The 14,018-nt window shown below is 50.4% G+C and overlaps 1 protein-coding gene across 1 annotated transcript; it reads left to right on the plus strand.

Moving 5' to 3' along the window:
* Positions 1–7,830: 7,830 nt before the first annotated feature.
* On the plus strand, positions 7,831–8,918 carry HBZ (hemoglobin subunit zeta). Its single transcript, XM_072833962.1, has 3 exons — positions 7,831–8,109; positions 8,504–8,708; positions 8,790–8,918. The coding sequence occupies exons 1-3, from the start codon at positions 8,015–8,017 to the stop codon at positions 8,916–8,918; spliced, it is 429 nt and encodes a 142-aa protein (XP_072690063.1). The 5' UTR covers positions 7,831–8,014.
* The last annotated feature ends 5,100 nt before the right edge of the window (positions 8,919–14,018 follow it).

A 14,018-nucleotide genomic window follows, 5' to 3' on the forward strand; every position in this document is an offset into this window, starting at 1 on the left:
TCGTGGTGATGGTTGCACAGCCCTCTGAACGAAAACCCACTGAACTGCACGCTTTATTTTTTTTAAGATTTTGTGTATTTTATTCATTTGAGAGCACTTGCACACATGCCTCTCTCTGTGTATCTCACGAGTAAATAAATAAAACCACTGAGCCACCCGGGCTGCCCCCCTTTTTTTTTCCTTAAGATTATTTATTTATTTGTTATCACAGATTCTGCAGGCCTTTTTACTAGTCTCGTAAAGTTTTGATTTTATGGAAAATCCACAGGTTTCTGAGTTCTTCAGTTACCAGGAAAGTCCCTAGGATGGAAATGTGGGCACAGGAGGAGGAGGTGATGCCCCGGGAGCTGGGGCAATGCGGAAGAGGAAACTGTCGTCTGGGGGACAGCCAGCTGCAATCAGGGCGGCCTCTCTACAGGGACACTGGGAATCTGCGAGGACCTGCACATGGGGTCCAGGACTCTGGTGCAGGCCTCCTTCCTCTGAGTTCCCTGACCATGCTGCTGCCCCTTTGGGCAGTTTCATGACTCCAGAACTTGGGAGAGGAAGCCTGATGTCCAGTGGCTGTCCCTGACCTGGGGGAGGGCCCAGACTTGGAGGAACCCAGCATTCTCCAGTTGCTGACTCAGGGCCCGCTTTCTGCTAGTAACCTGCACAAGAGCATCTGCTGTTTATTTTTCTGGCTCTATGGTTAATATTTTATCAAGAGATTGGAACCCATGAAATGTAAAGGGAGACCACCAGGACCCAGGCCACAGAGGTCCCAAATGCATCCCTTCCTAGACTGCCCTAGCAGGGCTCAGGTGTGAGGCTCTCCAGGACTGGACTGGAAGGAGCGGAGGTCTGACTCCCACACCACCCTCCCTGGCAGCATCTCAGGGTCCACGCTGGTCTGCCTCACTGGGCTATTACAGCAGTCAGAGTACATGTCATTCCCTGGCCAGTCCAGTCTGGTGCTGGCAGCTGGAGGGACCCAGGGTAGGCTGGCCCTGCTTTGGGCCTCCCCATCTGTGACACAGTTGGAGCAGGTGGCTTCTAAATGTGGTCCTAGCTCAAAGCCCTCACAGTCTCCTAGACAATGATGTGCCCAGGGCTAACCTTCGCTCACAGCCTCAGACTTCCCTGCTAATACCCCATGCCTCTACATCCTCATTTTAAATTTAAATAAGTCTGTTTAGTAGCCTACTTTTTTGAAGATAACTGGATTCTTGGAAACCAAAATTCCTGACCCTTCCGCTCACCCTGGGTACCCCCCTGGGCAGGGCTAAGAGGCCACTTGGTGGGTCAGGCCTTATCAGTCCTGCCACTTGTTCTGGGCCCAAGAGAGCTGCCACTGCCTGTCAGAGGGCCAGGCGGGCTCACATTTCCTATTTCAGACCCCTCAACCTCTGCACCTTCTCCGCTGCACTGCTCCTGCCCAGAAAGCATCACCCACTCACCATAGTAACTACAATAATCTTGAATTCAGGACACCTGGGTGGCTCGGTGGTTGAGCATCTGCCTTCAGCCCAGGGAGTGACCCCAGGGTCCCAGGACCAAGTCCCACATTGGCTCCCCGCATGGAGCCTGCTTCTCCCCCTGCCTGTGTCTCAGCCTCTCTCTTTCTGTGTCTCTCATGAATAAATAAAATCTTTTAAAAAAATCTTTTAATCTCGAATTCATGCTGCCGTGTCTTAAGGTCCTGTGGCAACAGATCATCCCTCCTAGCAGTGAAGCGGGAGCTATTTTAAACCCCACCTGACAGGTTGGTGATGTTGAACCGGGGTTTACAAGGTTAATTAGCCTGGCCAGGGCCACCCAGGAGCTGCTCTCAGGAAAGGGTCTCTTGACCCCATCACAGCCTTCTGCTGAGGCACCAGGGGCCCTCTGAGCTCAGCCCCAACTACACCAGCTCTGTGTGAGCCCAGAGCTTGGAGTTCAGCAAGTCCCAGTGTCCTGGAGCACTGCCCAGCTCGGGCTCCTTGTGTCCCAGGTGGAAAAACCCAGGCCGAGAGACAGAAGAGACTTGCCTGAGCCCCAAAGAGCCAGCAATGTGGCCCACTCCAAACCTGCATCTCCTCTACCTACGGGGCTGGTTCCCTCCTTCACCGAAACTTTGAACATTTCATAACCCTCCTGAGCCTCGATTTCCTTATCTTAAAGCATGTAATGATAATAAAAAAAAAAAACTGCTCCCACAGAGAGCTGTGAGGACCAAACACCCAACATGGGGAGTGTTTGGTGCTGTACCCGGAATTCAGACAGCACACAGGACAGATGTCACTAAAGCCACAGCACACCTCACCTCACACCGTGTGCAAGACCAGTCCAGGCGGGCTGTTGCCCAACTTCAAAGACCAAACAGTAAAGTTCTTACAAGGTAACATGGAAGGTTCTCTTCACCTCCGTGTCCACCACAACGATTACATCACTTTTTAGGAAATTGAGTTAAATTTCGCATAATGCAAAACTAATCATTCCAAAGTGAACAATTCAGTGGCATTTTGTATATTCACAGTGCTGTGCAACCATAACCAGAGTATTTTAATTATCCCAAAAGGAAACTCAGTACCCATTATGCAATCACTGTCCCTTCCCCTCCCCACAGCCCCTGGCACCCATCATCTGCTTTCTGTCGGAATGGATTTGCCCGTCTAACATTTCCTATGAATGGAATCATACACCATGTGGTCTTTGGTGTGTGACATCTTTCACTTGGTGGAATGTTTCAGGGTTCATCTACATTGTAGCAGGTGTCAGTGCTTCATAGAAAGCACTTCATAGAAATATTCTATAGAAAATATTCACTTTATTCGCTTCATAGAAATAAAGCAAATAAAGTGGATAATGTCTCACTGAATGGAAATACTGTAATTTGTTCATTCACTCAACTGATAGACATTTGGCTTTTGTAAATAGGAAGGTACAACATTTTTAAATAGGACCAAAAAAATAACTAAATTTTACTGTATTAAAATGATAGACTTTGGGACGCGTGGTGGCTCAGGGGTTGAGCCTCTGCCTTCAGCTCACGACATGACCCCAGGGTCCCGGGATCAAGCCCCACATCGGGCTCCCTGCGTGGAGCCTGCTTCTCCCTCTGCCTGTGTCTCTGCCTCTCTCTGTGTGTGTCTCATGAATAAATACATAAAATCTTTAAAAAATAAAATAAAATGATAAACTTCTGTTCATCCAAAAAGAGTATTAAGAGTAGACTTAGGGGCACCTGAGTGGCTCTGTCGGGTAAGGGTCTGCCTTCGTCTCAGGTCATGATCCCTGGGTTCTGGGGTTGAGCCCCGCATGTCAGGGTCCCTGCTCAGTAGCGAGTCTGTTTCTCTTTCCCCCTCCATCTCTCAACCCTCACTGCCCCCCACCCCACTCCTGCTGTCTCTCTCTCGCTTGTTCTCTCTCTCAAATAAATAAATAAAATCTTAAAAAAAAAAAAAGAGCAGAGTTAAACAACAGAATTGAGGGAGATATGACAGAAATCTGACCAGGAATTTTTTTTAAGATTTATTTATTTATTCACTCATGAGAGACACACGGAGAGAGGCAGAGACACAGGCAGAGGGAGAAGCAGGCTCCATGCAGGAGCCTGACGTGGGACTCGATCCCGGGACCCCGGGGTCATGCCCTGGGCTGAAGGGAGATGCTCAATCACTGAGCCATCCAGGCGTCCCTGACCAGGAATTTAGACCCAGACTGTATTTTAAATTTCTATAAACAATAAGGCTGGCAACACAGCAGAAAAACAGGCATGAGATGGATACTACAAAAAAGAGGAAATGTTACAGCTGAAACTATATTGGGTGTCAACTATAATCGAATAAAATTTTAAAAGAGGAAATCCAGTTGAACAGCAAATATGGGAAAAGGGACCCAACCTCATTAGTCATCAAAAAAATGCAAGTTATGAGCACTGCAGAAGCACTAGACACCCACCAGAAAAGCTAAAACCTAAGGAGAGCAGGAGGCCGACTTGAAGAAATGCCTGGAAGGATGCTCCCACACAACAGCAGTGGGGCTGACAGGCGGTCTGGCACTATCCACTGTAGTTGAAAATACAGCTAGAAGCAGCCCTGGAAACAGTAACTCCACTCCTGGAAATAGGCCCAGTAGAACTGCAGGCCTGTGGCCGCCAAGAGGCACGTACCAGAATGTTCATTGCATTGTTGCTAATAGCCAAGACCTGAACAGCCAATATCCATCCCCAGCGCAGTGGATGAACTGCGGTCTGTTCCTACGAAGAAATACAGCAGGGGACCCCAGGGGGGCTCCGCGGTTTAGCGCCACCTTCAGCCCGGGGCATGACCCCAGGGTCCCGGGGTCAAGTCCCATGTCCTCCGTGCATGGAGCCTGCTTCTCCCTCTGCCTGTGCCTCTGCCTCTCTCTCTCTGTCTCTCATTAATGAATAAATAAAATATTTAAAAAAAAGGAAATACAGCACAGCAATGAAAATTAACACCCCACAACATGGCTGGGATGTCACGGACACGGGTGAAAGAAGGCAGACGCAGAAGAGGCCCATGGTATTGTTTCACGTACCTGAAGGTCGGAAGCAGGCTCAAACAACTGAAGCTTAAGAATGCATGTTTGGACGGTAAAATGTGACCAAAAAGCAAGAAAGTAAGTCAGGGTAGGGATCACGTTGGGGGAGGATGGGATGCTGAGCATCCACTTTATATCAATTCATTAAGCTCTACATGCAGCACCTGGATTATATTTCACAACAAAAGAAAAAGAAAGAAAGAAAGAAAAAGAAAAGAAAAAAAGGATGGGACGTTTGCCCACAACAGTGGTCTGTGGGGCTTTGCAGCTGAGGCTAAGGACAGGCTGGAGGCTCTGCCAGGGGAGAGGAGGCCCCGAGGCCCACTGGGGGTGAGGCAGGAAGGCACCCCCATTACTCCTGCTGGGAGACAGGCGGCTTCTGGGGAGGCCCACTCCGCCTCCAGGACGCGCAGCACCTGCAGCCCGGGAGAGACCCCTACCTGGTCTGTGGAGCTAAGAGGAGGCATCCGTGAGATGCTACTCCTGCCCTCGATGCCTGACGATGCCACCATCTCACATCTCAGGCACAGAAGAAACGAGTAACATGCCAGCACCGTGTGCGGCGCACGGAGAGTGCTCAATACTGGCTTATACGTGCTTTCCATGTCACAGGCCTTGTCTAAGCCAAATTTTCTCTAAGAAATGGTTCAGCAAAATATCTGTGATCAAAAACTCCTTGTAAAGGAGACATTTGCTTCTGATTCTATAAAAAGTCCAGCAAGGTTTTGTGCAGATACCTCCTTGCCTGACTCCAAAATCCATATGGAGGGGCAGCCCAGGTGGCTCAGTGGTTTAGCGACACCTTTGGCCCAGGGTGTGATCCTGGAGACCTGGGATCAAGTCCCACGTCGGGCTCCCTGCATGGAGCCTGCTTCTCCCTCTGCCTGTGTCTCTGCCTCTCTCTCTCTCTCTCCCTCTCCCTCCACTCCCGTGTGTGTCTCTCATGAATAAATAAATAAAATCTTAAAAAAAAAATCCATATGGAAAGGCAAAGGAACTAGAATAACAAAAACCATTTTAGAAATGAAGAACAAGGTGGGGGGATTATTACACAATCCTTCACACTTGCAATGAGCTATAAGCTATAACTCACAGAGCACACACTGCATTCATTTAAAGTGCAGTTCAGGGGCCTGGGGGGCTCAGTCAGTTGGGCAAATTAACTGACTCTTGATTTCAGCTCAGGTCATGATCTCAGGGTTGTGAGGTCGAGTCCCAAGATGGGCTCTGCACTCAGTGTGAAGTCGGCTTGTCCCTCTGTCTCCCCATCTCCATCCCCCTCTGCCCCTCCCCCTGCTTATGCATGTGTGCAAGCGCTCTCTCTCTGTCTCGCTCTCAAATGAATAAAATATACAAAATCCATAAAAAATAAAGCGTGCAAATAAATAAGTCAATAAAGTGTGCAGTTCAGTGGGTTTTCGTACAGAGGGCTGTGCAACCATCACCACGATCAATCTTAGAACATCATCACGCTGAGAGACGCTGCGTGCCCCAGCAGCCACACACTCCAACCCCCGACCCAAAACCTACTCTACTTTCTTTCTCTGTAGCTAACCCGGCTCTGGACATTTCAGATGCGTGGAACCACACGTGTGTGTGCTTCCAGTGTTCCTTCGCACCCACGTACTTCGTTCCCTTTTATGACTGAATACTATTTCATTGTTTGGCTTATACCGTGTTCTATCGCCAACCCATCAGCTGATTTCGGCTGCTCTGATGATGCTCTGTGAACATAGCAGTTTCTGTGTGAGCTGATGTTTTCATTGGTCTCGGGTCTACAGCTAGGAGGGGGACAGCTGGGCCACAAGGGAAGTCCATGTTCCACTGCCAGGCCCCCTGGTCAATTTATTTCTTAGAGTAAGAGAAGGCAGTTCCGGGGCACCTGCCTGGCTGGGTTGGTGGAGTGTGCAACTCTTGGTCCTGGGATTGTGAGTTTAAGCCATTGGGTGTAGAAATTACTCAAAAATAAAATCTTTAAGGAGCACCTGGGTGGCTCAGTCAGTTAAGTATCTGCTTTGGGTTCAGGTCATGATCTTGGGGTCCTGGGATCGAGCCCACATTGTGCTCTCTGCTCGGCAGGGACTTTGCTTCTCCCCCTCCCGCTACCTCTTCTCCCTTTGCCCCTTCTCTCCCCTCTCTTTCTCTCTCTCATGCTCCCTCAAATAAATAAAATCTTTTTAAAAATAAAATAAAATCTTAAAAAAAATAAAGGCATGGGGTGCCTAAGTGGCTCAGGTCATGATCTCTAGGTTCTGGGGCTGAGCCCCATGTTGGGCTTCTAGGTCAGCACGGAGTCTGTGTCTCCCTCTCCTCTCTCTGCTTCTCACCCTGCCTGTGCTCTCTCTGTCTCTCCCTCTCTCTCAAATGAATAAATAAAACCTTTAAAAAAAAAAAGAATTTTCATAGCAGCTTTATTAGTAATAGCCCCAAAGTGGAAAAAGCCTCAACGTCTGAGTGAGCAAATAAAAAACAGACTGTGGCACGTTCCTACCGTGGGGCCTGAGTCAGCAATAGATAGAACCATTGGCACTTGTAACGACACGGGTGTCACACCGAGTGAGAGAGGCCAGTCCTGAAAGATCACACTCTGCGGATTCCATTTATGTGATACTCTTGAAAAAAGACAAAATTATGGTGGTCATCAGAGTTTAGGCATGGAGGAGGCTGAGACAGCGCGTGGGAGTTCTGGGGGTCATAGAGCTGCCGTGTGCCCTAACTGGAGTGGGGGTGGGTGGGTGAATTTATACATGTGTCAAAATTCACAGAGCAGTACACTGCAAATTTCAATGTTGTTTTGTGATAAAATAAACTGTAAAGGAATATTTTGCCTCATTTAGTTACCGTGATAATATGGTGAGCAGTACTGCGATCCCTAATAGCACGATCCTAGAACTCTTATTAATCTGATACCCAGCCAGCTTCTCAGAGAACAGTCGGTGCATCTCTCCCCAGCGAAGCTGAGCAAAGCTGTTGCTTCTTCAGAGGACCCCCAGGGATCATAGCACCTGAGGGAAGGGCCTGGCTGCACGGGCTGCGGGGCCCCAAGGAGTGCGGCCAGCAGAACGGCAGGTTCCAGCCCAAGGACAGCGCGTGGAGGGCTAATCCTCTGGCTTCCCCCATTCTGTGACTCCCAATACAAGAGCGTGGTCAGAGCTGGGCTACACACACGGGCATGGCCTCCTGGGCTGGCTGGGCCCTATCTCTCCGGGACTCTGGTCAGGCTGTGGCCAACACCCTCTCTAAGGCCCCAGATGGGGGTGGGGGGTCTTGGTGGAGTGAGAGCCCCTCAGCCCAGCGTCCCACCAGGCCCTGACCAGCCGTCCTCACTGGGTCTGATAAGACACCCCACCCCCACGGCCCTCTCCCCTCTCCAGGCCAGTGGCCACAGCCTGGCCCCCACCCTGGCTCCTGGTATATAAAGGGATGCTGGGGGCTGAGCACCCCACAGGCCGGCCCTGAGCACACCCAGCTCCCACTCAGCTCCACCATGTCTCTGACCAAGGCCGAGAGGACCATCATCCTGTCCATGTGGGGCAAGATCTCCACCCAGGCGGATGCTATTGGCACCGAGGCCCTGGAGAGGTCAGTGCCTGATGGGCTGCGCTGGGGCCAGGAGGTGACAGTGAGGGTTAGTGAGGCCCGGGGTGGGGGGCACAGGGTCAGTGCGCAGGAAGGGGAGGTGCATGGGGAAGGGGTCTGGCACCCAGGTCTCCCCCACCTCCACGCAGTGAGTGAAGGAAGGAAGGAAGGAACTGCTGAGCCATGGGCCGCTGGGGTGGGCTTGTGCCACGCCCCGGGGTGGGGGCCCGGGGACCGGGGAGAGTCGGCCAGGCGGGCCTGCCCTTGTGCCACACCGGGGCGTGCGGGTCCACGGGGAGGTTCGCGTCCCTGTTTCTGTCCTAAAACATCCGTTACAACGTGTCGTGGGGGGAGGACGGGGCTTCCCACGCGTCAGTGGCGCCGCCGTGGCCCGCAGGCTCTTCGCCAGCTTCCCGCAGACCAAGACCTACTTCCCGCACTTCGAGCTGCGCGCGGGCTCGGCGCACCTGAGGGCGCACGGCGCCAAGGTGGTGGCCGCGCTGGGCGACGCGGTGCGCAGCCTCGACGACGTGGCGGGCGCCCTGTCCAGGCTGAGCGAGCTGCACGCCTACATCCTGCGCGTGGACCCGGTCAACTTCAAGGTGGGCGGGGGGGGGGGTCCCCAGGGTCCCCAGGGTCCCCAGGCGCCTCCCGCGCTCACCCAGGCCCTCCCTCCGGCGCAGCTGCTGTCCCACTGTCTGCTGGTCACCCTGGCCTCGCACTTCCCCGCCGACCTCACGGCCGACGCCCACGCCGCGTGGGACAAGTTCCTGTCGCTCGTGTCCTGCGTCCTGACCGAGAAGTACCGCTGAGCGCCCCCAGCTGCGCCCCTGCGCAGCTCCCGCACCTCACTGCGACACCCCCCCTCCCCCTCCCCCCCTCCCCCTCCCCCCCCCCCCCCCCCCGCACCTCGCTGACGCACCAATAAACCAGTGCACGTCCACCTCGCCTCCCTGGTCACTGGCACCGTGGAGGGGGCTGCAGGGGGTGGGGGCGACGGGCTGCAGGGGGGTGGGAGCTGCAGGGGAGGGGTGGCGGGCAGCAGGGGTGTGGGGGCTGCAGCGGAGGGGGCGGCGGGCTGCAGGGGGGGTGTGGCAGGCTGCAGGTGGTGGGGAGACGGGCTGCAGAGAGGGTCGATGGGCTGCAGGCAGCGGCAGACTGCTGGGGGAGCGGGGGTGGCTGCAGGTGGGGCGGGCTGCAGGGTGGGGCTGCTGGAATCCTCCCTCGGACCCCAGAGTCTCTGCGAGGGCAGCTGGGGATCCCCCGGTTGAGCCCCCACCCCTCAGGCTGTCCCTGGGGCCCCCGTGGCGCTCTCTCCTTCCTCTGGAGTTTGTACTGCCTCCTGGTCCCTCCTCCATGCGGGAAGGAAGGAGTGGGGGATGCATCTGGGCGCGTTGCACTCCTCCCTTCCTCTGCTCCAGAACTTTCTATGGGTCCCTAACACACCCACGCATGTGTCCAGACTCTAATACAACAGCCACTTGCCCCCAGAGCTCACGATCTAGTAGCAGATACACACGTGATAGAATCAGATTGCAGTTCACAGAAATAAAAACGGAAAAGAGGGTCAATCTTACTTATAATTAGAAAAACGCATTTTAACACTACTAAAAATGAAACCTCACCTAGACCCACTTCTCACCTACCCGGTGGACAAACATCCAAGGCTTTGACCACACTCTGCTAGTGGTGCTTTCTACACTGGATGGGAGCTTCGCCTTCCCACCACCAGAAACACCAGCCCAGCTTCAGGCATTGAATGGTTGATCCGAACCATGACAACCCACACAGCAGAGAACTGTCACCTGAAAAATGAATGAGGACAATTTCTAATAATGGCTGTGAAGTGATGTCCGGGATTTATCAAGTAAAAAGTAAGAGAAAAAAGAAAGAAGGGCAGCCCGGGTGGCTCAGCCGTTGAGCATCTGCCTTCAGCCCAGGGTATGATCCTGGAGACCAGGGATCGAGTCCCACGTGGGGCTCCCCACATGGAGCCTGCGTCTCCCTCTGCCTGTGTGTGTGTATATATATATATATATATATATATATATATATATATATATATATATCATGGTATCTTCTCTGTAAGGAAGGAGAGAAGAGGAATACGTGGTTAGCTTAGCCAGTAGAACATGTGGCTCTAGATCTCTGGGTGGTGAGTTCAAGCCCCCCATTAGGCAGAGTTTAGTAAAAAAAAAAAAAAAAGGGGATGAGAGATACCAATGTGTACGTGCACATGCATGTGTGAATGTGTGCTGTGTGTGTGCATTTTGGCACACATGTTTGACTGTTCCTAGCCCTGTGTGTGCACTTGTGCGTGTTCATAAGTATTGTTTCCTTATATTTTTTTAAGTAAGATCTATGCCCTATGGGGATTCCTAGGTGGCTCAGCAGTTTAGCGCCTGCCTTTGACCCAGGGCGCAATCCTGGAGTCCCGGGATCGAGTCCCACGCCAGGCTCCTGGCATGGAGCCTGCTTCTCCCTCATCCTGTATCTCTGCCTCTCTCTCTCTCTGTCTATGATAAATAAATAAATAAATCTTTAAAAAAAAAGATCTATGCCCTATGTGAGACTTGAACTCAAGACCCTGAGATTAAGAGTCACATTCTCTACCAACTCAGCTAGCCAGACCCCCCGCCTTGTGTTTGCTTATTTTTGCAAAGAGAAACTATGCAAGGATAAACTGGAAATGTTTACAAATAATAATGTGGGTTGGGGATGAAGAGGAGGGGTGGAAGGAGCTCCCCGCAGTCTAGCTCTCCCCGTGGTTTTGACCTTTCAATCATGTAGATCTTTTTTTTTTTTTTTTTATTAATTCATCAGAGACAGAGAGAGAGGGGGGCAGAGACACAGGCAGAGGGAGAAGCAGGCTCCGTGCAGGGAGCCCAACGTGGGACTCGATCCCGGGTCTCCAGGATCACAGCCTGGGCTGAAGGTGGTGCTAAACCACTGAGCCCCCCCGCCCCCAGGCTGCCCTCAATCATGTAAATCTTTAACCGAAAATAGAATCAAAAAGTGAAAACATGAAATTGAAAGCCAACTTAAATGAACCTGTGCAAGAATGTAATAGTATAACCACTTGGCTGAGATAAAAAAAAAACAGCAAAGAAATCCTAATAATCACTCAGTAGTTTATTGGTCATAATAACAGATGTTAAATGTTCATAACCTTTTAACTTAAAAATTACCTTTTTTAAAAGAATTATTTTTTACTTATTTGAGAGAGAGATAGAGAGCATAAGGGGGTAGGGGCAGAGCAGGAAGTAGAAGCAGATTTCCCGCTGAGCAGGAAACCGGATGCGGGAATCCATTCCAGGGCCCTGAGGTCATGACCTGAGCCAGAGGCAGATGCTTAACCAACTGAGCCCCCCAGGTGCCCCTTAGCTTAAGGATTTTCAAGGGACATCTGGGTGGCTCAGTGCATCGAGCAACTGATTCTTGGTTTTGGCTCAGGTCATGATCTCAGGGTCATGAGATCAAGTTCCATTTAGTGTGGAGCCTGCTAGAGAGTCTGTCCCTTCTCTCTCTCCCCTTCTCCCTCCTCCTCCCCCTCCTCCTCCTCCTCCTCCTCCTCCTCCTCCTCCACCTCCTCGTCCTCCTCCTCCTCTCTCCTTCTCTCAAAATAAATAAAATCCTTTTTAAAAAAATTTTACAATTAAAAATTTCAAACTATCAGGGTGCCTGGGTAGCTCAGTTGGTTAATAATGACTCTTGATATCAGCTCACGTCATGATCCTGGGGTCCTGGGATCAAGCCGCACATGCTTCTTCCTCTCCTTCTGCTCATTCCCTCTCTCTCTCTCTTGCTCACTCTCAAATAAATAAAATCTTTTTTTTAAAAAAATCCCTAAATACTTTGTGCATTTCCTCAAGTCGACAAGAACATGTGACTGCATAGCCAGAGAATAACCAGCTAACGAGGAAATTAACAGGAATCCAAATCCGTTCATACAAGATCTCACATGTACGTCGTCCTTTCCAGCAATGCTCTTTACTGGTCCAGGGTCAACTCTTGGAGCTAACTAACTGGAATTTAAATTAAAATTTTAAAAAACATAAAAAAAATTAAAAAAAACAATTTTGCATTAGTCTCCTTCAATCTGCTCTTCGGTCTTTCCTTGCATGACCTTAATTTAATTTTTTTTTTTTATGATAGGCACACAGAGAGAGAGAGAGAGGCAGAGACATAGGCAGAGGGAGAAGCAGGCTCCATGCACCGGGAGCCCGACGTGGGATTCGATCCCGGGTCTCCAGGATTGCGCCCTGGGCCAAAGGCAGGTGCTAAACTGCTACGCCACCCAGGGATCCCCATGACCTTAATTTTGAGGAACACTTGCCAGTTGCTTGAGCAGTGTTCCTCTGTTTGGGTTCATCTCATATCTCCTCATGATGACATTTAGGTTATTCATTTCCAGCAGGAACATTGCAGAAGTGGCACTGTGTCTACTTAATCCATCCCATACACACATAACTGTCTTTACTGGTGATGTTTGATGTTCACGTTGATCACGTAGTTGAAATGGTGTCTATAAGTTTCTCCACTACAAAGTTAATTAGTGTTTTATGCTTTTTCGTTGATAATTAATAAATTTTTTAACAAAGTGATACTTTGAGACTATGAAAATGTCCCGCTCTTTATACGATTTCATCCACCGCTCTTGGCATCCATTGGTGATCCTTCCTACATCAACTGTTACTGCGATGGCAATTCTCCATTGTTCCCTCTATGCTTGGCAGCCGCTCTACTGTGAGGAAAAGCTCTGACTTCCCATTATCTTTTTAAATTTATATCATATTAACTCACTAATTCCCATTTTCTTCAGTGGGTTATGCTCTACTGCCAATCATATTTATTTTGATCCCTAAACTGTCCCAGGTTTGGACAAACTGACTCATGTGTCCTCCTCATCCTTGGAGTACTTTCCTTATTTCTGCCATGAGAAGTTCCAGATCCATCTTGTACTTTCCCTGCACCAGCCTAAAATCAGCCGTTTCCCCACACACTTCTGTTTCCTCCTAGTGGAGAATGGTATTTGGAAAGCAGGATCTGGTGGCTGATGTGCTACTCGGGTGTCACTGCTTCCAGTCCTTCTCAGTGGAAAGAACCAAGAGACGTATTTATATCCATATACACACACAGGCACGAACAACTCCACATGCACACCTGCATCTGTTCTATGTCTGAGGACATTAGAAGCCCTAACCTTATACTGAGGTCTCTAGTTATAGTGCAGAACCACGTGGCTCATTCTTGTCCTCTCCCTTTCCATATTTGTGCCTCCCGCCCACAACAGTGAGGCTCTCGTTGCCCTCAACATATTTACTTCTGTGCTCGACTCCCTGTATGTTACCAATAACCCAACTGCGTCAGCTCATGCCAACTAGCCCCGGGGCTTGATATCATAATTTTCAAACTACGTTATTTATTTTGTAGGGTAAAAGCAAGTAAGCAAAAATATTATGCCATTAGGAACTACTATTTTCAGGGTAAGTAAAAATAGATGCAAATATATAAACAATGAAATTTTGGGGTGCCCCGGTGGCTCAGCCTGTAGAGCATGCAACTCACTCTCATGAGTTCAAGCCCCAGCTTGGGCATAGAGCTTACTTAAAAAAAAAAAAAAAAAAAAAAAGATTAGGGACGTCTGGGTGGCATCAATCAAGGTCTGATGCTTGCTTTCAGCTCAGGTCATGACCCCGGGGCCCTGGGATCCAGTCCCCGCATCGGGCTCCCCCCAGGGAGACTGCTCATCCCTCTGCCTGTGTCTCTGCCTCTCTCCGCATCTCTCACGAATAAATAAAATCTTTAAAAGGGTGGGAAGAGCCAAGGGAGGCCGGAGTTGCAATGGGCAAGGCAGCAGTCCTGCTTGCCAGCCATGTGGGCGTGCTGGGCCCGCCTGTGGTTCCTGTGCA

This window comes from Canis lupus, chromosome 8 (assembly GCF_048164855.1).
Source record: "Canis lupus baileyi chromosome 8, mCanLup2.hap1, whole genome shotgun sequence".
Classification (NCBI taxonomy): domain Eukaryota; kingdom Metazoa; phylum Chordata; class Mammalia; order Carnivora; family Canidae; genus Canis; species Canis lupus.